This window comes from Rhinatrema bivittatum, chromosome 1 (genome assembly GCF_901001135.1).
Source record: "Rhinatrema bivittatum chromosome 1, aRhiBiv1.1, whole genome shotgun sequence".
In the NCBI taxonomy this organism is placed as follows: domain Eukaryota; kingdom Metazoa; phylum Chordata; class Amphibia; order Gymnophiona; family Rhinatrematidae; genus Rhinatrema; species Rhinatrema bivittatum.
The window spans coordinates 685,131,233-685,155,654 of NC_042615.1; the positions used below are offsets into that span (position 1 = coordinate 685,131,233).

Sequence of the window (24,422 nt, forward strand, 5' to 3'; positions counted from 1 at the left end):
GATAGAGGTCTTTAAGATCATGAGAGGTCTTGAACGAGTAGATCTGAATCGTTTATTTACACTTTCGGGTGATAGAAGGACTAGGGGGCATTCCATGAAGTTAGCAAGTAGCACATTTGAGATTAATTAGAGAAAATTCTTTTTCACTCAGTGCAGAGTTAAGCTCTGGAATCTGTTGCCAGGGGATGTGGTTAATGTAGTTAGTGTAGCTGGGTTCAAAAAAGGTTTGGATAAGTTCTTGGAGAAGTCCATTAACTGCTATTAATTGCATCAGTAGCATGGGATCTTCTTGGTTTTTGGGTAATTGCCAGGTTCTTGTGGCCTGGTTTGGCCTCTGTATGAAACAGGGTGCTGGGCTTCATGGACCCTTGGTCTGACCCAGCTTGGCAATTTCTTATGTTCTTATGTTCTTAAATGTCCGATCGAAGCCCGACAAGATATCATGTTTCAAACTTCTGTCTGCCTCAAGGGGAAAAAAACGAATCCACTTGCTCACATTCTTATATTCTTTTATTATTCGTCCAGGACCAGTTCCATATCTTCACTGAAGTCCCAGACGAATAATGAAACAATATAAGAATGTGAGCAAGTGGATTCGGTTTTTTCCCCTTGAGGCAGACAGAAGTTTGAAACATGATATCTTGTCGGGGTTGGATCAGACATTTGTTGACAAGATAAGTGTGGGAATACTTTGATGCTCATTTGAAAAGGAAATTTTGTTCTGTGAATGTGCGGGACTGTTTTTGGTGATTTCTAAATATTTTTGAAACAATACAAAATAACAAAAAAATATAGATAGGATTAAATAAAGTAAAGTGGACTTTCCTCCTGAATGGCTCTTTTATTTTTGTGACCGTCGTTGCCCGACGTCTCCACTCCGCCCACCTTACCTCTTTGGTGACTCCCTCTTTAAGAACATAAGAACATGCCATACTGGGTCAGACCAAGGGTCCATCAAGCCCAGCATTCTGTTTCCAACAGTGGCCAATGCAGGTCATAAGAACCTGGCAAGTACCCAAAAACTAAGTCTATTCCATGTTACCGTTGCTAGTAATATTGGTGATTATTATCTAAGTCAACTTAATTAATAGCAGGTAATGGACTTCTCGTCCAAGAACTTATCCAATCCTTTTTTAAACACAGCTATACTAACTGCACTAACCACATCCTCTGGCAACAAATTCCAGAGTTTAATTGTGCGTTGAGTGAAAAAGAACTTTCTCCGATTAGTTTTAAATGTGCCACATGCTAACTTCCATGGAGTGCCCCCTAGTCTTTCTATTATCCGAAAGAGTAAAAAAACGATTCGCATCTACCCGTTCGAGTCCTCTCATGATTTTAAACACCTCTATCATATCCCCCCTCAGCCATCTCTTCTCCAAGCTGAAAAGTCCTAACCTCTTTAGTCTTTCCTCATAGGGGAGCTGTTCCATTCCCTTTATCATTTTGGTAGCCCTTCTCTGTACCTTCTACATCGCAATTATATCTTTTTTGAGATGGAAGTTTGGCTGCCGCGGCGTCATTTTGCCGACCTCCTCCGGCGTCCCCGGACCGGCTAGACTCTGCCGTCCGCCATGTTCTTCTGAGGTCTAAGGGCGTGCGCGCGGTCCTGACTCAAGTTCCAGCTGTGGTGCGAACCTCAGAGGCGTCCCCCTGAGATGACGTCATCATCGCCAGATATTTAAGGTCTCTTGTTTTGCTAGCTAATTGCGTTAGCAAAGGGTTTCCTACCTTGCTGCCTCCAGGTATCGCTGCGGATGGGATTCGCTCTCTGCTTACCTTGCTATTCTGTCTCCTCGGACTTGCTATTCTGTCTCCTCGGGGGCCTCGCTCTCTCTCTTGCTTTTCAGGTCGCAGTCTGGAACTGGTACTCGCTCCTCGAGGGCCCACGTTCCCGGACCTGCTACTGAATATAACTTCTGCCAGGAAGTCACCGCTGCCTACAACACCATTGAGTTACCATCTCTGTCTCAGAGCTTTCCCTGGAACCAGGTACTCTCTCCTCGAGGGCCTACTTCATTCCAGCTCCTGGGCTATTCTAAGAGACTACAGTGTGAGTGTTACCATCAAGGTTCTGTTCCTGAACTCTGCCTACTCACTATCTCAGTTTCTCTACAGCTCAGCCATCCTGGGATCGCTGTTCCAGTGCCTGAGGGACTACAGCCCAGCTGGGCTATTCCAGCTCACTACTGCCACCTCTGGTGGTTCTCTAAAACAGTTTAATAAAAGAACTAGTGTGTGTCTATCTCCCAACTCTGAGCCTGACAGGCGGTCCCTCTCGGGATCTTCCCCGTGGGCATGGTCATCTGCCACCGGCCCAAGGATCCACCCACAATTATCAGAAATAATAACATTTATAAAATTGAAGAGCTTAGGGTTCTCGGTCCCACATAAATGTCTGCATAAAAATTTTTTTTTTACATAAAGTATGAGTTTATAGAATATCAATTTACATGACCAGTTGATCAATTTTATTTTTGTGAGTTTATATGATTGTGTTATATTAAGACATTTTAAAGACCATCTTGAAAATGCCCAAAGAGATTCTTCTCCTGCATATACTTTACTTCTTAAAGTCAAAGTACTTCAGTAATTTAAACCTCTGCAGTATTTCTTTTTCATATATAGTTGTCATTTCTCTGTGGCAGAGGGCCCCAAACTCGAAAATAGAGGGCCACAACTCAGGCAGATTTTCAAGATTACCACAGTGAATATGCATGAGATCTGTTTGCATACGCTACCTCTATTATATGCAAATAAATTTTATGCATGCTCATTGTGGAAATCCTGAAAACCGAAATGGGTTGTGGCGTTTCAGGAGCAGGTTTGGGTATTGCTGATCTGTGGTTTCATTGTTTAGCTAAAGCTTTTGTGATGAATTGCATAAAAATAATTAAGCAATGATTCTCAGTGATGGATAAAAAGGTACTATTGCCTTTTTGTAGTATTGTGTGGTAAAGGGAAAGGACTGGTTAATGTTCATATAAACTGTTGTCTTTCTGTATATAAATTCACTGTCAATATAGATACAAACCAATATTATTCTTTAATATAAAATAATATTTGCTCTACAGGTGTCAAACCAAGGAAAAGAAAGACTTTTGCTTTACCAGGAATAAGTAAGAAAGATAAAGACATAGAATCTGTGTAAGTATTATTCAGCTCTGTTATGCTAAAAAAATAAATGAAGAGGTAACATGAACATTTACTGTTATTATCAAACATAATGTGTTCAGTCTTTTGAACCTTAACTGTGCAATTATAATCCATAAAGTCACATGATAGCAAGTATGTATACTTCCCAGTTGTTATCATTAAGCGGTGTTTGGGTGGATTCTCAGATACTGTGGCAGAAGACCACGCCCATGGGGAGGAGCCCCGTGAGACGCCACAGTACTGGGCTAAACGCAGGACGCACAAACACAGAATTAGTTCTTTATTAGACAGCTTGAAATATACCACCAGAGGTGGCAGTAGTGAGGTAGTCTAGATGTAGCAGTCTCAGAACCCTCGGCAGAGGGAACCCTTCTCACCCCGTTGGTAAAGGGGAATTCTGATGTAGGTTTTCCAGTCAGGCAGTACTGAGGATGAGATAGACTGAGTTAGATTACTCACTAGATGGTTGCTGTAGGTATGCGATTCCACCAGGTTGAAGAAAATGGTAGAGGCACCAAGGCAGGGAGAGCAGGCCCTCGAGGAGCGAATTCCTGATCCATGTAAGGCACCTGAAATAAAGCAGAGGGCCCCCGAGGAGCGGGTACCCAGGTTAGCAATTACCCCGAAGGGCAGAGAGAGAGAGCTTCCAGCGGCAGCACAGAAGCGGCAGAGTAGCTTAGACCAGCCGAGACCAAGTCCTTGCTAACTCAATGAGTTGGCAGCATAGTACAGGCTATATACCCAGATGGCATGACGTCAGTAGAGGGGAACACCCCCAAGGTTCGCGCCATTGCTGGAATAAAGACGTGGGTGGCGTGCGTGCGCACACCCTAGTAGGCTCTTGGGAGGAGCATGGCGGGAGGCAGCACCATAGCCATTCTGGGGATGCCGGAGAGGTCGGCTTGTAGACACGGTGGCAGCCATTTTCCCTCGGGATGCGGGAGGAGCCGTGAACAAGGTGAGGCAAATGGGGCGAAGCTGTCTAGCGCCGACAGACACAACACCAGTGCAGAAATAGCTGGAGAAGGTACAGAGAAGGGCAACCAAAATGATAAAGGGAATGGAACAGCTCCCCTATGAGGAAAGATTAAAGAGGTTATGGCTGTACAGCTTGGAGAAGAGACGGTTGAGTGGGGGATATGATAGAGGTATTTTAAAATCATAAAAGGTCTAGAACGGGTAAATGTAAATCGGTTATTTATTCTTTCGGATAATAGGAGGACTAGGGGGCGCTCCATGAAGTTAGCATGTGGCACATTTAAAACTAATTGGAGAAAATTCTTTTTCACTCAGTGCACAATTAAACTCTGGAATTTGTTGCCAGGGGATGTGGATAGTGTAGCTGGGTTTAAAAAAGGTTTGGATAAGTTCTTGGAGTCCATTACTTGCTATTAAACAAGTTGACTTAGAAAATAGCTCTGCTATTACCAGCATCAATAGCATGGGATGTACTTAGTTTTTGGGTACTTGCCAGGTACTTGTAGCCTGGTTTGACCACTGTTGGAAACAGGATGCTGGGCTTGATGGACCTTTGGTCTGACCCAGTATGGCAAGTTCTTATGCGCAGTGACAAATTTAGGGTTTGTATCTCTAGGCACTGTTGGTACTGTTGAACTCCGCCCCCCCACCCCCCACTTTTCAGGTCAGACAACAGGGAGCTGCGGCAGCTCCATCATAGATTGTTTGGTAAAAATTAGAAAAATCTGAAGCACGTTGGCAAAATTTCTGTCATTTTTAATATATTATAATAATGGAGTCATTTTTCAACCTTGCTTGTGTCTGTATAACTTAATTTTTCCCGTTGATAGCAGGGCTGAATTAGCCATGCTGTCATGGGATCTGTCAATCAGGTCTGGGAGGCAGAGCTTTATTAAGCAGAGGTTTGGCTTTTTAGTCTCTGCGGCTGCGCGTGTGTTCCCGCACAGGAAAGTAACAGATTCTCCTCAGTCTGTTTCTTTCCTTCTCCTCAGAAGATGTCAAAGAAATCAGGTTTTAAACCTTGTCGCTGTGGCAAGGTAATGTGGGTCACGGATGGCCATGACCGATGATACCGTTGCCTCGGCGTTAACCACAATTCAAAGGAATGCAAGTTTTGTGCTCGCATGTCCCCTAGGGCCCAGAGACAGCGGGCCTACAAAATGTGAGAGCATTACTCAGCCTATCGGAGCCATCGGAGTCTCATTCCTTGCCGGGACCTTCGGCACACACTCCCTCACATAGGAGAGTGGCATCGTGGGATCCTCGCCCCTCCAGGCCTGGAGGTAAAGAGGTACCAAGGCATTTGAGGCCGTTGGATCAGGGATCTGATCCCAACCGATCGGGATCGATCGGCCTCGTTAAAGCGGACGGCGCCGCATGATCGGTTGAGACGGGCACATGAAGCGACGCAAAAGGGAGGACCGCGGCCGTTAATAATGCCGGAGCAGTCAGCGCCATTGTCTCCAGTACAGGCCGTGGAGCCGCAAATTCTATCATGGGCCATGGCACCGAAGGTACCGGCGCACATGATGGCGCCGAAGACCTCAATTCGTACGGAACAAGAATCTCGAGATGGGTCAAGAAGTCCAACACCGGAGCAAGCAACGAATAGACAAACTCCTCCGGCACCAATGGTACATAAATCGAAACACTCAAGCTGAGATGGCTTAAAGCGAAGGCATCAGTCCCCACAATTATCCCGCTCAACTTCTCATGACTCAACGCCACGTCATTCAGATACTTCCCCATCATCGAGGGGATCTAGACCAAAACATAAGAGACTGTCACCAGCAAGGGATAGACTTCACGTGGCATCCGTACTGACCCATCGCCATAAACATCATTCACATCATAAAAAAGTTCCACATAAAGATATAGGGTGGGATGTTAGCCCCTCTACCTCCATCTCTTGTAGGAGTAAACATCCTAAGGCATCTTCACATAGATCAGTGAAACATCTTATGTCTTCTAATGCGTCCACGTCTTCAAGCACATTTTCTAGAAGGGCAGAAGATAAAACTCACAAACCAAGAGTCGTCTCAGCTTCATTACCTCCACCAATTCTGGTAGAGCCAAGACCACATCATTCACCAAAACAAACTGGTAGATCTATAATGCCTCCTAAAACGAAAGAGGCTTTTTGGCAGCTATCACAGTCTCTAGCGGGTTTCTATGAAACCCTAGAAGCATCCTTCAAGATGACTAATCAACCATCGGTAGGTTCTAGAGAACAGAGTGTTCGTCTGTAGAATCTCCGTCATCACTGGTACCAGATCGACCAAATTCACCAATTACAAAACAAGACACATCTGTGGATTCCACATCTCCACAAACATCTCCTTCATCCTCTACGGGGTTTCCTTTGGACCTTCAGGAACAACCACAGGAACCATACTCTCCACCAGAAGATCTTTCATACCCAAAATTCTTAGAAAAGTTGAGCGCCCCCAAGAGGATATCCTGAGAGGGACCACCGGCTAGGCTTGTGTATGGAGACAGACATAGATATTTCTTTTATTAGACAGGTTAGTAGAACCACCAGAGGTGGCTGAAGTCCCTCAGATACTGGAACTGCGATCCCAGGGTTGCTGAGCTGTAGAGAGACTATAGATAGTGAATAGACAGGGTATGCTGAAAACATAACCAGTAGTAGATGACAATCTCACATAGAATCTTAAGAAGGCTCAGTAGCTGGAAAGAGTTAGGCCCTCGGAGTGAGTACCTGGTTCCAGGGAAAGCTCTGAGAGAGCGGTGGCAACTCACAATTGTCTGTATTTGTAATAGCTTCTAGGTAGTAGAGAATCTTCAGAGACTTCAGGAACATGGGCCCTCGAGGAGCAAGTACCGGTTTCTATCTGAAATAGAGAAAAGATAGCGAGGCCCCCAAGGAGCGGGTACCCCTGGTAAGTCCGAGGAAGCAGAGTAGCTTGGATGAATCTGTATACCAAGACCAAGTATGATTCGTAGTCCTTGCTAACTCGAATAGCAAGCACAAGCGAAGACCTTTTAGGAACATGGCGGATCCGTGTTGAGCCGGTCCGGGGACGCCGGGGAGAAGCGGCATGGAGACGCCGCGGCAGTAAGCCGTCCATCAAGCCCGGAGGAAGTCGCCTCAGAGGTAGAGAGGGTGGAGCGAGGGCGAAGAGCAGGCCCGAACGCAACACCAAGTCAAGGTAACAGGCACGGATAGCTGAGGGGCCGGTGATGTTGCGCCCAAGTTCAGGACCCCAACTGAACTTAGGCCAGGAAGATTCCCGGACAGACTGGGCAGACCTGTAGGTGATAGCCAGGTGCTCCTCAGTACGGACACAGGTCTGTTTGTCTCCACCGGAGACACTCTTCCGGGGACAGCTGCCCACAGCCCAGCTGCATGGGTTCTTCCATCTTGGCCACAACAGAGACCCTATTGGAGGCGTGGCTGGTGGTGAACCGGAGCAAACCCCTGAGGGCTTCTTGGGCATCCGATTCTCCCGGTGACACTCTTGGAGACAATGATCAATTCGGCCCATAGATCAATAAGATCCTCGAGAGAGTAGGGAGCTCCCGAGCTGCCAATTCATCCTTTAGCTACGAGCAGAGTCCATGCAGGTAGATCGCTCCCAGGCAGTTTTCCTGCCAAGCGAGCTCTGAAGCTAAGGTCCGGAATTCAATGGCATAATCAAATAGGCTTCTTTGGTCTTGTTGGAGGTGTAGCAAATTAGTGCTTGCCACAGCATACTGCCCAGGATCATCAAAGGTCCGCCGGAACATGGCCACGAATCGGGACAGTTCCTGTAGGAGGGAGTCCAATCGCTCTCACAACTGCGAAGCCCAAGCCAGTGCCTTCCCCTCGAGACGAGACAAAATAAAGGTGACTTTTGTTAATTCATCTTGAAAGATGGAGGGTTGCAGAGCAAACTGCATGTAGCATTGGTTGATAAACCCTTTGCAGAGCTTGGAGTCACCATTGAAACGAGGTGGAGCTGGTAGGGCCAACAAGGCTCTAGGAGTGGAAGGAGATGGCTGTTGAGAAGAGGAAGCCGATACTGGAACTGGGTTGCCGGATAGGGCATCAAGCTTAACATGTAGATGCTCAAGAGAGGAGGCCAATGCCTCGAGAAACTGTTGCTGTTCTTGTACCTTTGATGCCAGGCCAGGAATAGCCTGAAGGGCACATGGCTCCGCTGAGTCCATGGCCTTTGTAACCTGTTGCGCTGGAGGTGGACCCTTGGGCCGAGGTGGGGTTGACGCAACCCGTAGGACAGATCCTACGGGTCCCCACCGTCAGCAAGCGGAGTGGGCTGCAGGACGGAGGCCGGCTGGCGCTTCTCCAATACCAGCCCTCTTTCCCCGCGGGTTGAGCCTTTGGATGCCGGGGAAGGCTGGACTTAGGTGGGTATTCGTATGTCGTCGATGGAAGGATCGAGCTCAGCCCAGAGACAGCAACGGAGAAGAGGGGAAGTCTGTACTGGACGAGGCGGTATCCCGGAGACCCGGCCGCCAATAGAACCAAAGTCAGACAGGGGGCGCCCGAGCAAGAACAGCCCGAAGCCTGAGTAGGCCAAGTCCAGGACGTAGACTGAAGAGGAGTCATAAGGCAAGCTGGAGTCAGGGCCAGCGGCAATCTGGAAGCAGTGGCAAGCAAGGCTGAGGTCAGGACGAGGAGAAAGTCAGGAACGTGGACAAGCAATACAGAGGTCCAGGTCTGGAGAGAGGCAATGGAGTAGTCAGGCAATGGCAGAGGTCCGGGTCTGGAGAGAGGCAACGGAGTGGTCAGGCAATGCAGAGGTCCGGGTCTGGAGAGAGGCAACGGAGTGGTCAGGCAATGCAGAGTTCCGGGTCTGGAGAGAGCCAACGGCGTGGTCAGGCAAAGCAGAGGTCCGGGCTTGGAGAGAGCCAACGGCGTGGTCAGGCAAAACAGAGGTCCGGGCTTGGAGAGAGGCAACAGCGTGGTCAGGCAAAGCAGAGGTAAAGGTCTGAGGAGGCAATCCGAGGAAAGGCTGATGATCAGGAACCACAGGAACGAGGAAACTGGAAACAGGAATCAACGAGGATCAGGAACCAGGAATAAAGGGGAACCACAGGAGGCAATGAGTACACGACCAGCGTGGAGACCTGTTGCCAAGGCAATCCTAGGAAACGGAGCCTGGGCTTATATACCGGAGCTCCGCTGACATCATCATCTGGGGCCACGGCTCAGTTCCTGCCATGGGCCCTACTTAAGACACAGAGATGTGCGTGCGTGTGCCTAGGGAGGGGTGCGGCGCTGAGTAGCGGCGTCTCTCCGCGGCCCACGCGGAGAGGCCCGATGCGGAACACAAGGACCAGTAGCTGAGCTGGAGGCATCAGGGGAGGCCCGAGGATGGAGCCGGCGGCCCACCGCCTCCAGAGACAAGGGACCAGGCACTGGACACACTTGAGAGAGTTGAGGGGGCCGAGCAGCGGGTATGCCGCGGCTGGCACCCATAACACTGCTGCTATGTGATGCAGTTTCTTCATATTCATGTCTTGTTTCTTTTATTGTGTAGAAGTACAATGTATTAATAGAACAGAATTCTATTTTATATACTGTATTTCTGTATAAATAAAGATGTAATAAAGATTATCTAGACCAGCGCTTCTCAACGGGTGTGTCGCGTGCTCCCGGTCTCTCCCGCTGCTCTTCCTTTCCTGCTGCCGTTGCCGCCAGGCTAACAGCACGTTCAAGCCCAGTGGCAACAGCAGTAGTGCTAAAAGAAGCTGTGGCACCCGTAGCTGACCTTTTCTTCTTCCCGCTCCTGCCCCCCCCCCCCGTGACCCAGAACAGGAAGTGATAAGCAGTGCGCAGGAAGGAGCAAGAGCCATGCCGCGTGATAAAGTAGCGGCGGCGGCTGCAGCATCGGCCCCCGAGCAATTGAAGCAGCCGGTAATCGGGAAAGGAGAGAGCACTTGGCCTGCGGGGGCTAGAGGAGGCTGCTGCAGCTGCCATTTGTGCTCGCAGGGGGGGGGGGGGGGGGAGAGGAGGTGAGTGAGAGAAAGAGAGAGAAGCAGCCAGCCAGCCAGTGTGTAAGTGAGAGAATGTATTTGATTGAGAGCATGTGTATGATTGAAATTGGTCAGAGAGCTGATGTGTGTGTGTGTATATGTGAGAGACAATGAAAGTGATTGCTCAAGGAGATAACTAATGTGTATGTGAGAGTGTGAGACAGTCAGGGATGTGACTGATGTGTGTGTGTGTGTGTGTGTGTGTGTGTGTGTGAAAGAGAGAAAAAGCATGGAAGTGAGAAATCTGGGTATGTGAGAAAGCATGGGAGTAAGAAGCCTGGTGTTGTGGGTGTGTGTGTGTGTGTGTGTGTGTGTGTGAAAGAAAGCATGGGAGTGAGAAGCCTGATTATGTGAGAGAGAGCATGGGAGTGGGAAGCCTGTGTGTGTGTGCATGCATGAGAGAGAGACTGGTTGGTAAGGTGACTGTGTGAGAGAAAGAGACTGGTGTGTGTGAATGTGAGAAAAAATGTGATTCAGGGAATGAGAAGCCTGTGCAGTGGAGAGCGAGCATGGAAATGAGAGAGAGACTGGTGTGTGTAACAGAGAGAAAGTGATTATGGGAGTGAGAAACCTGGGTGTGTGTGAGACACAGCATGGGAGGGAGAAGCCTGTATATGTAAGACAGAACATGAAAGTGGGAAGCCTGTGTGTGTGAATGCATGAGAGAAATCAGATGACTGGTGTGTGTTTATGTGTGTGTGTGTGAGAGAGAGAGAGAAAAAAAGAAAGTGATTCAGGGAATGAGAAGCCTGTGCATGTGAAGAGTGAGCATGGGAGTGAGAAACCTGTGTGTGTGTGAGACACAGCATGGGAGTGAGAAGCCTGTATATCTGAAAGAGAACATGGGAGTGGGAAGCCTGTGTGTGTGTGCATGATCAGGTGACTGGTGTGTGTTTGTGTGTGTGTGTGTGAGAGAGAAAGAAAGTGATTATGGGAATGAGAAGCCTGTGCATGTGGAGAGAACAAGCATAGGAGTGAGAGACTGGTGAGTGTGTGTGAGACAGAGAAAGTGATTATATGAGTGAGAAGCCCGTATATGTAAGTAGAACACGGGAGTGGGAAGCCTGTGTGTGTGTATGGCATGAGAGAAACTGTTCAGGAAGGTGACTGGTGTGTGTGTCAAAGACTGTTTGGGAGATGATTGGTGTGTGAGAGACAGAAACTGGTCATGGGGGCATGACTGGTATGGTGTATGTGTGAGAGAGACATGGGCACTAAGGAAGAGGACCATGAGTATAGAGCTTAGCCACTACTGCTGCTTCTGCAGTGTGCTATGGCCTGCATGGAAGCTCTGTTATCTATACCCTCTTGTTTGATGTAATTTTCAACTTTGGTTCTATGTAAACCAACGTGATATGTACTAGTACAGGAATATCTGTATATAAAAGCCTTAAATAATAATAATAATAATGGAAGAGGAGTAGGAGAGCTGCTGGAGGGGGTAAGTAAAGGTGGCTTTTTAAGTTTATTTTTCTTGATTGACTGCCATTTTAATTATTTATTATTATGTGATGTCTGCTTTTTTTGAAATATTTTATTGGTGTTTGGAGAATTTTTAATAGTTTTATGAGTTTTTAATTGTTGGATGTTATTCTGTTCACAGCTGTTTTGAAACATTTATTCTGCTTATTAGTATAGTTTTACAATTATTTCTGTGTGGGGATCTATAGCTGTTTGCTAGTTCTGTTTTCCTAATAAGACGTGTATTGGTTTTTAGGGCCTGATTTAATATTTGTAGTGTTGCCTTTTCATAGATAGGGTTGCTCCTGTTTGAATGTATTCCATAATACAGGTGTAACTATGTGCGGATTAGTTTGTGCATTACTACAGATCCTGGGAGTATGTTAGGTCTGTTCTGTGTCTGTTACTGAGATGAGATATTTTACTAGCATGTAAGCATTTTATCAGTCTTATTTGTTGTGTTTTCTCAAGAGGACATGCATTGGTGGTAAACTGCTGTCTTTTCATAAGTAGGGCTATTGAGCCTGGAAGTAGAAGGAGTTTGAGTTGCTGTTACTGAGATGACACCAGAACCAGAATATCTTTTTTGTAGGGTGAGTTGTATGGGGAATGTCAATTCTGCTTTACATCCATTATGGGTCAGGGGGGTTCCCGTGGATGCAAACTGTACTTTTACATCTAGCCCCGTGACGATCATGGGTCAGTGTGTCACGCATGTGAGAACCATCTGTCAGGTGTGTCCCGACAGAAAAAAGGTTGAGGAACCACTGATCTAGACAGTACTATTAAACACAGCCAATTGTTACTGTAAATTTTCTAAAGGTAAATATTTGATTGTAGTTGAACTGAGGGTATGTCATGATTTTCCTCTACATCTAGTGGAAAATCTAGTAAGCCTGAAATGTAGAATGTTCTACATTTTAATAACCTTTGATACCTTAAGATGTCTAATGTTACTATGCACTAGCTGCGTTTTTTCTTTTTACTTCTTGATTTATAATCTTCTCTGTTTACCTCTGCATTCCGTCTTGGATCCAGATCATGTTCTTTCCTTTTCTTGTTTCTTCAGAATTTGTTTTTTTGCAGTTTTATTGTAGATTATTGCATTAATATTTGGCTGGTTTTTTTTTCTATTTTTGTAATTTGCTGCTTTTCAGCCACGTCAACATGTATTCTCTATTGAAGCATGTCAAATGTGTTAAGCCTTTTATTTTATTTCAACATTTTTTTGTTTTAAGTATACTAATTTAATTTTATTTTGCCTCAGTTTTCTGAAGCAGCAATAGCTTCATGAGAGATTTCCCCCTACCTTTTACGTAGCAGAAACAACCTGGCTTACAAATGAGGTCCATTCCGGTCATGGTATGTGCAAAACAAACCCATTTGAAGACACTGCTTTCAGAAAAATCTCTGACAGGGCTGTGTGCTGCTGGATATGAGATCTACTTAAAGGTGTCATTGAAGATATTAGGTTCGGCAGGATGCTTTCATCAGTATAGGATAAGTAGTGCTTCAGTTGCTCAGAGTACCAGCAAGAAGAAACCAAGGTCTAGGGATACATTTGCTGGTGGTAAATTGCAACTCTGAAAGTGTCATGATGTGTGGCAAAATCTGAGCAGGAGACACAAAATAGAATATTGATTTGAAGCATTCATTATTGGCACAGACAACACAAATGAATTAGAGCAGTGGTTTCTAAAACTGTCCTGGGGGACCCCCAGCCAATCAGATTTTCAGGATATCCACAAAGAATATGCATATGAGAGATTTGCATGCACTGCCTCCAATATAGGCAATGGAGGCAGTGTTTCACTGTCTGCTTTTGAGCAATCAGAAATCCTTATCCCCCACACCTCTGTGATTTTTCCATAGTTGTCACTCAGCAGCTGACACAATGTTTTCGCAGGGTGCATGTAGATGACACTTTTTATTTTTAATTGCCAGACCTAAAAATTCTTTTTTGAATGCCTTTTAAGGGATGTGGGGACTTAAGTAAGGGATTCAAAGTAATCTCTTGTGGGGTGATTAGTGTCATATCACTAACACTGCACAAGCTTTACAGGTACACTGTGTAGTTTCTGGGTCTAGAACCTGCAGCTGCACAGTTCTGCTTCCTAGAGATGAAGAAGATCTACAGGCCGATACTGTAAAAATTGCGGGAGAGCGGGTGCTCCGTGTTGAGCACCCGCTCTCCCGACCACAACTAGCCACCTCTCCTGAGTGCGCGATTCTCTATTTAAATGAGGCAGCGCGCTAATAAGAAGGCGCTAGGGAGAATAGTGTGACCCTAATGCCTCCTTATTAGCGGTAGAGCTAGCTGTCAGCGGGTCTGACAACTGACGCTGTATTTTACTGGCGTCGGTTTTCGAAACCGCTAACAGCCACGGCGGGCAGACTATTTATTTTTATTTTAGGTTCCTCCGACTTAATAGGATATTAAGTCAGAGGGTGTGCAAAAAAGCAGTTTTTTCTGCTTTTCTGTACACTTTTCTGGGTTGTTTAGAACTTAACGCCTGCCCATTTCTGAGAGTAAAATGTGGGGCTTGGCCACACATTTTACTTTCAGTATTTCGGGCAACAAATAATAGGCTCATCGACATGAATAGTATCTCTTACATAACAAGGAATTATTTACTCAAATGGTTTCAAAAAGAAATCCACATAGATTGATACCTATTCCAAAATAGGTTTTTGATGAGTTAATTAGTCTTCTGGCGTTTATAAAATCGTAGTTGGAATACGTGGATACGGTGGATTAAGAAGTTTTTTAAATCATAAATCCCATTGCTACTGCATTATTAGTCAGCTAATATTAATAGTCTGATGTATGGATCTAGATGGGTTGGAGCCTAATTTCTTATAACATCTATTATCTGAAAGTTGTTTATATATGCCTTCCACATAGTTCTGATGAATTTGGATAACTACATTGCCACCCTTGTCTGCTTTCTTAATTTCTATAGAATGGTCTTGTTCTAAAGATTTTAAAGCCATTTGTTCAGCTACAGTAAGATTGTCCAGAGTTTTTTCAAAAATGGTTTCTAGTTTCTCCACATCTTTAAGTACCAAATCCCTGGGTATTTGTATTTCTGGATCCAAATATCCAGGGGGAAGACATGCTGAAGGATTACTCACCACCAATGTGTTGCGATCCTGCTTGTGGGATAGGCCTACAAGCAGTCCCTTACTTTCCGCAGCCTTCTGACGCCGTTCTTCATGGCCTGGAGGCCACCGACGTCTCTTCATTGCTGCTGCCGTTCCGCAGCAGGCCACTGCAGAGGGGAACATAGGTTCCGCAGTCTGGCCCCCTGCAGAGGGGAACATAGGTGGCGGCCTCCTATGTTCCCCTCTGCAGGGGGCCAGACGCCGATGCCTACGCTGCCGCCGCCATCCAGCTTCGCAGCATGGGCTGCCACCACTGCTCTTCGCTGCCTGGAGGCCGCTGACGACTCCGCGGTCTCCCCGCGGCCAGGGTGCTGCCTCCGACTCTTTGTGCAACTGATGAAGCCTCTCTACGAGCTGTCAGTCAACTTATTTGAAGTTTCCTACATGGAATGCTGTATTCCTAGTCTCTATCAATTCAGCTAGAAGTATTTATAAGCTACAAGCATTGGCTTCTTACTCTCTATACTTGCAGTTTTTCCACAATAGGGTGGTATTCCACACTCATTCTAAGTTTTATCTCAAGTGGTTTCTGCTTTTCATTTGAATTAAGCCATAGTTTTGCTCATATTCTTTCTAAGACTTAATGCACATAAAGGGGAGAAGGCTCTCCATTTGCTGGAACTGCAAAAGGGCCTTAGCATATTATCTAAAGAAAGCTCAACCACATCGTCAGGCCTCTTCTGTTGCGGTCCCGGTTGCTGGACTTGCGACCGGGACCGCAACAGAAGATCGTGTCCGGCATTTTTCAGGCCTTCTCGGCCCTCTCCATGGCAGCGTCTCCACAAGGGAGACGCCGCCGAGCTCTGCTTCTGAGCTCCGCCCCCCTTAGGCTCGCGCGGATGCAAAGGGAAGGCAGTTGGAGGTGCAGGGGCATGAAACAGCCCCCGAGATGACATCAGATGCCGGCAGGATATTAAAACCCGGCGTCTGACTGAAGTCATTGCCTTGCAACAGAGTTCTTTCTAAGGAGTGACTGTTGCTGTCCTTGGTCCTGTGCTCCTGATCAGTTTCCTCACTTGTTCCAGCCTCCACTTCAGATCCTGCTCCTTCACCTGTTCCAGCCTCCACTCCTGATCTAGCTTCCTTGAAAGTTCCAGTCTTCGCTTCAGCTTCTGCTTTCCAGCCCTTGGACTGACTTCCTGATTCCTGATTTTGGTTCGTATTCTGTTTCTCTTTGCCTGCTTCCAGTTCTGATCCTCTGACTGTTCTCCACTCAGCTGGATTTCTGTTCCGGGAAACCGCTCCTAAGTCCCAGCAGCCCAGGTCCTCCAGGGCTCCTCCGGGGGGATCGCGGGCTTCCAGTGGCGAAGCTCCTGCTTGGTCTCCTGGCTCTGTGCCGCCTCCCGGCTGTATCTTCTCAGCGGAGTTCTCATCCAATCTTCATCCGCATGGCCGGCCCAAGGGTCCACTAACCCCAGCGTTAACATCTTCGTGTTTCCACAACTTCCTGGCTGTCGCAGATTTTGATATTGGCAAAAGGACAAACCTTTCCCGACAATCCTGCAATGTTTCTCATGAAAATGTTGAAAAGAACCAGTCCAAGGACAGATTCCTGTGGCACACTGCTAGTAATGCACCCTCCCTGCCCTCCTCGAAGTGAAGTCCATTTGTCACTATCCTTTGTCACATTCTACTCAACCAGTTTCTAATTAATTCAGTCACTTCAGGGCCCATACCAAGAGCATTCAGTTTATTTATACGTTGCCTATGCAGAACTGTCAAAGATCTTAATGAAATCCAAATAAACTACATCTAGCATTCTCCCCTGATCCAATTCTTCTGGTCACCCAATCAAAAATATTGATCAGATTTCTCTGGTAAAAATATGATCTACCTTTTGGTAAAATCATGCTGCCTCAGATCTTCCAGTCTATTGGATTCCAGAAATTGCACTATCCTCTGTTTTAGCAGCAGTTCCATTAATTTGCTCACTAACTGGCTTGTATTTCCCAGGGTCGTCCTTATTTCGTGAATAGGACCCACATTCTTCCATCTCCAGTCTTCAGGAACTACTCTCAACTCTAAAGATGCATTGAAAGGTCAACCAGCAGAGCTGTTAGAACTTCTCTAAGTTCCCTTAATATCCTCTGATGTATCCCATCCAACCCCATTGCTTTTTTGACTTCTAAGTTTTAATTAGCTCCTCATGATCACACTTTACTAAAAATCAATTGAGGAGTACCTCACTTTCAATGTTATTTATGTTCCTTTTATGTGACCGTGCTCCTGACCCTTCCACTTTGAACACCGAACAGAAATATTTGTTAAGCAATTTCTTTTTTTTCTTGTCTGTTTACAAGGATTTGTGTGTGAATAGAGGATTAAAAGTTGAGAGAGGAAGAATGGTCAAGACAATCAGTGCATTGACTAAGATACAAACTTAGGTAATTTTCATGCGTTAATGAGCTTTTGAATATTGCTATTTTGTTATGCATTTTTCCTTCAAAAATTCACATCATAAGGCTGAATTTTCAAAAGGTTTTATGCATCTAAATGGACTTTACATACATGAATGAGTTTTGAAAATTGCTACAATATATACTACTTTTATACACATGTAACTCCTTTGAAAATTCATTCCTATGGTTATAAGCCCTCTGGGGACAGGGAAACACCTACAGTATCTGAATGTAATCTGTTTTGAAGTTCTTGATAGGTGGAATATAAATCTGCTAAATCTTTGTCAAAAATGTTCAATTAAATGTGATCTCTTCGTGACATTACTGTAAGTGATGTTTTGTTTTTCTCTTCTTTAAATAGGGAATGTGCAGATGCTGATTCAAATGTAAGTATTTGAAATTTTTATTTCAGAACCATTTTATATTGACATTATCATGGCTAATTCTTGAAGACTTGTCTGTTTTTCAGTGCAAAGATTTGTCCATGTTATAACCAGAAATTTGGTAGTGGTAGTGTAATCTTTAATTTTTTTGTTATTTCTTAGTGTTTGGGTAATTGCCAGGTTCTTGTGGCCTGGTTTTGGCCTCTGTTGGAAACAGGATGCTGGGCTTGATGGACCCTTGGTCTGACCCAGCATGGCAATTTCTTATGTTCTTATGTTCACAAGGTGAAATAGTATATGAAAATTGTACATAACAATATTTTCTCCACTAGTGGTTATAATCTAGGGATAATTTGAAAATTAAGGACATAGCCATTTTTATATTTTCATCATATAGTTTTGATGTATTCTCATTGTGTGAAAATGTTCAATATTTATAAATACATTTCCTTAAGAAAAAGATGCTTTGGCTAAGGGCTTCTGTTATGTTTTGCCTATAGTAAAGGAAAAATACAATACTCAAAGTACGGGTAGAAATCAGGGAAATCACTGGGCCTGATCTAGTCAAGAAGATTTTGCCACACAGAGTGCATTACAAGCTGAAACCCCTGATTTTCTCAGTCGGATTAGTTGATTCTAGGGTTTGAACTTCCAAATATTTTGACTGGAGTCAGTGAAGTAGAATTCTTTAAAAGCATTGTCCATTATATAGCTTGCAAGAAGAAAAATTTTTTTTATGACAACTAAAATTTGGTGTTATTCATAGAATACTTTATCATTTAGATTACAGTTAAAACCAGTGTATTAGATACTGTCCTATTTCATACATTTTATTTTCAGAGCTCTTTTATTTTTGTTTAAACTTCTTTCTCTGTATATAATTCAAGAAGACAACAAATGGAGCTCCCTGTGGCTACTATGGGAGAATAGATTTACAGAATGATGTAAGTAACTTCCTATAGGACAAGCTGTCTTGTATCAATAGAGACTAACATCTTTGAAAAGCAGTGGTGACCATTTCTATTTTTTTTTCTTTTTCCTAATGTCTCTCTGCCTTTTAATTTTCTGCTAAGTTAAATAATGTTGTTTTCTGATATCTGAAAATAAATTTTGTATACTGGAGTGATATTGAATTCATACATTCAAATGTATTTTTCAGTATTATCTAATTATATTGGAATGTATTTATCATTTCATTTCTTTTATTTAATAGAAACCATATCACAGTTTTTCCAATACTGCATTGCAAAAAAAAAAAAAGGCAAAGATAGTTTTATTATCAGGCTGGTATTGCATCAATGGTGATGCAAGTACTCTTTATTGGTTTTGGTACGACCACAGGAGCAGGAGGAGCTAAGACAGCCAGAAGAAGAGTTGAGGCTAAAAGGGATAAAATAAGAGGATGAGCTGGAGGCATCAGGTTTTGAAGTTGGAGGAGAAGGAACTAGGATTGCTATAATTAGAGCATGGTTGGTGGAGGAACAGCTGCTGCCTAAAAATTTTGGCCATTGGGTGACACTATTTGATGTATGTCAGAAGGAGGGCAATGAGGAATTTAGAAATGAAGGGCAAAGGCTAGGTGTTAAGGGGAGCAGTGTGATATTGCTTTGGACCCTGAAGTTCCTAGTCCAGTGAAATTCATCCTTTGGCTAAAATCAATTTCTTAGCGTTCAGACAGGTGGATCCAGACTCAATGGGTTATGCACCTGTACCAGCAGATAAAGACTGAGCAAAGCTGACGTCACTATTCTCAGTCTACAGCAGATGGTGGATGTGCATCTCCCTACAGGGGATTGCTTAAAAGATTTTAAAGGCGAAAAGAAGGACAATTACTCGCCCTGCTTTCCTGTGATGATACCTTATGAACCCTCCCTTAGTTGAGAATTCCTGAGGTCATTTCTTTGGATCCTTCCCGCAGATAATTTTTCAGCTGGCATGGTCTTAGCTGTAAAAAAAACAAAACAAAACAAAAAAAAATAACAAAACACAGCTGAAAGGCAAGCGGGTGCAGGAGGCCGAGCACGGCAGTGAAGGTCTATGCTCTCTTCCCCCTGCAGCTGGAGACCAATCTTGTACTCAGCCAGAACAGGCTGAGCTCAGGTAAAGAGGTAATTAAAAAAAAAAAAAAAAAAAAAAAAGAGGAATGCAAATTAAGTAGAGATTCCCCTCTCCCCCTGTTTCCAGGTTGGGCACATAGGAGAGCCTACAGTGTACCCAGTTCTACTTGCACACACATGCACGCACTTATTTGTGCACACTTTCTGAGCATCCTGGTTTCTAGAAACTTTGACTGGCACACTCAGCATGCCTCTATCCATGCGTCCACGTGGGGTCTCCCTTCAGTCTCTTCTGCGGAGCTACTGTCTCGCAGTGGTGGAGCTCATGCTCTTTTTGCAAGAAACGTTCCACAAAGTGTGGTTTTTTTTCATCTTTTTTTTTCCTGCACTGGGTCTCTCTCCGGTTCCCCGATGGGTTTTTTTTTTTTATCGGTCAGTGAGTTCTCGTTTCTCCCCTCCATCAGTGTCCGCCAGTTTTCGTATCATTGCAGTCTTCTGCAAGCCTCATGGCGGCCTCGGGCTTCCATCAGTGCCCCGGGACTATGACCTTAATGGATCCACGTGAAGTGTGCATCCTGTGCTTGGGGTAATCATCCGATATTCAGGGATATGAATTGTGTGCTCAGATAACCCCAAAGGGGCCGCCATGCCTGGCTGGACAAGATGAAGAAGGCTTTTGATTTGGGGAAATCTGATCCTTCCACTCCAGCATCAATGTCATCGACGCCCAAGGACCGGGGGGGGACCGCTCATCCTTGTCCCTTTGGTGGTTCCTCCCTGAGGGGAGGGCATTGTAGATTGGCCTGTCTCGATTTCTTCTAAGTCCCGGACCTCTGGCTACTCATCCTCAGTGCTGGGGAAAGACTGGGCCAAGCACCGTCGGAGAGTGTGGAAGCACCACCATCGGTCTCTGTCCTCTTGCGGGGCTTGGGCTGGTCATGGTGCTTGCCGCCTTGCCCCCGAAGTGGCCCTGGTGAGAGGAGGCCTCATCCTCCCTTGTGTCCGGTCACCCGAGGCCATCCACACCAATTCCGGTGTTGGGCGCAGACTCTCCTCGACGTCCCAAGGAGGAGCTGGCCTCTCCTCTCCCCTCTCAGCCTGCCCTTTCATTGGAGGCTTTTGAAGTGGAGCTTGAACGTCTGGTGCGCCTGACGGTGGAACGTGCTTTGCGCCAAAGGGAGCTGGAGCTCCCTCCACTGGTGCCAGTGCCTCTCTCGGTTCCGGTGCCTTCACCGGTGCCCGTGCTGATGCTGGGACCTATGCTGGTGCCTGTGATCCTCGTGTTGGAACCGTTGTTGGATCGGCTCAATGCTCTCCATTGTGTCTTCCTGACCAAGTTGTTTCCAGCATCTAGTGACCCGTCTGGCACCGAAACGCAGAGCATCAGAGCTAGCCCCTGTTGGGGGCTGCTCCAGTGATGAGCGTCCATCAGTACCCTCTGCACCATTGGGACCCTGCATGCCCTGGCCTGCGCTGCGTGGTCTGGTGCCTGGATCTTCGGGCCCTCTGTTGCCCACAGGTCCTATGGTGCCTCAGCCCCGGGATGTGCCTAGTGCTCCCCAGCCTTTCTCCCCAGGCCGTTTTGGAGAGCTGGAGGACTCTTATGACTCTTGCGGAGACGATGCCTCATTGGTGGATTCTGATGGTCTTTCTTTGGATCCATCTCCCTCGGAGGAGTGGCATCGATCTCCACCGGAGGACCTGTTCTTCATGGGGTTCATCCACACTATGGCAGAGGCCATACCCTTCCAGCTTATGACAAAAGAGGATGCCCACCATAAGATGCTGGAAGTCCTCCAGAGATCATGGATGTCCCGAAGGAGGTTGTGGTGGTCCCTGTCATGAAATCTTTCGTGAGCTGCTTCATAGGCTATGGGAACACCCCTTCTCTATTTCCCCGGTGAACCAGAAGGCTGATGGGGTGTAGCAACAGGCTGTGGGTTTTGAGAAGCGTCAGTCAGTGGTGGTGGAGTCTATGCTAAAGAAAGCAAAGAGGTTGAAAACCCATGCCTCAGTTCCCCCTGGCAAAGAGCACAGGGAGTGGGATGCCATGGATGGGAGGGTGTTTCAAGGCTCCATCTTGGTAGCCTGCATCACCTTCTATCTCTTGTATATGACCTAGTACATCCACAATCTCTGGAAACAGGTCCAGGCAGTTGTGGATGGCCTAGCCCAACAGCTCCATGAGGCCCTCATGTCCATTGTTCAGCAGGGTCTTCAGTACAGGAAGCATGAAGTGTGGGCTACCTATAATGTCTTCGAAATGGCAGGCCGGGTTGCGGCTTTCAGTATTACTGCGAGGCATCTCGCTTGACTCCATGCCTCTGACCTTTGTCCTGAAGTTCAGGAAAGACTGGCTGATTTACCTTGCACCAGGGATAACCTTTTCAGTGACATGGTGAAGGAAGCGGTTGCACAGCTGAAGAATCATGATGAAACCCTCCAGCATCTGTCAGCTGATGTATCTGCTTCTTCTGCCTCTTCCAAGAGGTCTTTGAGACCGGGGCCAAGAAGGCCTTTCTACAGGCCCTGGAAGTACTATCCTCCTGCCCCTCGCTCCCACCCACAGCAGGCTAGCTCTTGGGGCAGGTCCCATCACCAGAGGGGCCCCAAGCCTCAGCCACCGCCCCAGGTTAGCTCCACTATTGGGTTTTGACTGGCCACAAGGGAGCACAAGCCAAGGATTTCGGCCGGGGCTGGAGGGACCATCAGTCGGGGCTGTCTGTTTTTTTGCAGACTGGTGGCCATCCATGACTTCGGACCAATGGGTCTTGTCCATCATCCGTCACGGTTACAGGTTGAACCTCGTGTAGGTTCCATTGGATTCGTTCCCATGTCCACTTTGGAGACCCATTTCGTATCCAGAGCTGCTCCTAGCAGAGCTCTCCGCCCTATTAATAGCCAGGGCAGTGGAGCAGGGTCAGGTGTTTTACTCTGGTTATTTCTTGATTCCAAAGAGAACAGGAGGCCTCTGTCCCATACTCGATTTGCGAGCCTTGAACAGATTTCTAAAAAGAAAAATGTTCAAGATGGTATCCCTGGGCAATCCTGATTCTCCTCTTGCAAAGAGGGGACTGGCTTTGCTCCCTTGACCTGTAAGACGCCTATGCCCACATCGGAATCTTCCCAGGTCACAGGAAGTATATCCGGTTTGTGGTGTGTCGTCAGTACTTTCAGTACCTTGTGCTCCCATTTCGCCTGGCCTCGGTGCCATGGATCTTCACAAAGTGTCTTGCCGAAGTCAGGGCCTATTTGGGCCAGCGAGGGATCCAGGTCTTTCCATACTTGGACGACAAGAGCAGCACCCAGTCGGGAGCTTTTCAGTTGCTTTGCTGGACCATTTGAGTTCTGGAGTCCCTGGGGTTTCTGATGAATTACCTGAAGTCCCATCTCCATCCATCATCATGACTGGATTTCATAGGGGCTGTGTTAGATGTGACACAGGCATAGGCTTTTTTTGCCCCACGTCAGGTCAGTCACATTGATGTCACTGGTGGAGGAAGTCCAGCAGTGCCGGACGGTGTCAGCGCGGCATATGCTGCTGCTTCTGGGGCTCATGGCCACTGGTGTCCATGTCACCCCTTTTGCCCGTCTACACATGCGCCGGATCCAATGGTCCCTACAGTCCCAGTGGTGCCAGGCCACCCAAGACCTTCAGGTTTGCATCCAGATCTCCCCCTCTCTCAGGGTTTCCCTGTCTTGGTGGAGTACTCCTTCCAATCTGAAACAAGATGCTCTCTTTCAGACTCTTCCCACCCAGATTGTGCTTACCATTGATGTGTCCCACCTGGGATGTAGGGCCCATGTGGAAGGCCTCCTCACCCAGGGCCACTGGACCACCCAAGAAATTCTGTCAGGTAAACTTCTTATAGCTGCGGGTGACCCCTTACGCTCTATCAGCCTTCCAGGATCAGCTAGCCAACAAAGGTGGTCCTTGTCCGGACTGACGACGAGGTAGCCATGTGGTACATCATCAAGCAGTGAGGCACCAGATCCTTTCTCCTTTGTCAGGCGACGGTGCAAATCTGGGCCTAGGCACTGGCTCAAGGAATGCTGCTCTGGGCCATGTACTTGCTCGGTGCAGAGAATGCCCTGGCAGACAGGGTGAGCAGAACATTCAGACCCCACAAGTTGTCCCTGAAGCAGGAGGTGTCTGATTGGATCTTCTGTCTCTGGGGGACCCTGGACATGGATCTATTTGCCTCCCCTTGCAACAGGAAAGTTCCCTGGTGCTAACTCTCCCATCTTACTACTTAGACTTCTGGCATTGGCATACAGACATTTCAAAGTGTATTTTTTGTTTGTATTAACAACCTGCTTTTCAGTTCTTAGGGATAATTTGGAAATCTTCAACTCAGGCGATTTTTTACATATAGGCACATAGACTACATTTGCTTTTATTGGAACCTCTCTGTTGGGATGCCCTAACTCTCCTGTTTCATTAGTATCCTTCAAGGATACATTTCTCCGAACCATGCACTGCTGAGTGACTGTCGACTTTCCCCCTTGTTCTAGTTTAAAAGCTGCTGTTTCTCCTTTTTAAAAGTTAGTGCCAGGAGCTTGGTTCCACTCTGGTTAAGGTGGAGCCCATCCTTTCAGAAAAGTCTCTTCTTCCCCAAAGATTTCCCTACTTCCTTACAAAACTGAATCCCTCTTCCCTGCACCATCGTCTCATCCACGCATTGAAACTCTGGAGCTCTGCCTGACTCTGGTGACCTGCACGTTGAACAGGAAGCATTTCAGAGAATGCGACCCTGGAGGTTCTGGATTTCAGCTTTCTACCTAAAATCCTAAATTTGGCTTCCAGAACCTCTCTCCCA

At 46.4% G+C, this 24,422-nt stretch overlaps 1 protein-coding gene across 5 annotated transcripts in view; it reads left to right on the plus strand.

Annotated features, from left to right (window-relative positions):
* Positions 1–24,422, plus strand: part of FCHO2 (FCH domain only 2) — a 532,544-nt gene that overhangs the window by 173,899 nt on the left and 334,223 nt on the right. For 3 of the 5 annotated variants that reach the window (XM_029574710.1, XM_029574736.1, XM_029574746.1), the window contains exons 10-12: positions 3,075–3,147; positions 17,524–17,548; positions 18,433–18,489. In XM_029574710.1, the coding sequence (XP_029430570.1) occupies positions 3,075–3,147; positions 17,524–17,548; positions 18,433–18,489 (155 nt within the window). The remainder of the gene's footprint in view (positions 1–3,074; positions 3,148–17,523; positions 17,549–18,432; positions 18,490–24,422) is intronic. The other 2 variants (XM_029574720.1, XM_029574729.1) reach the window with 2 other exon arrangements.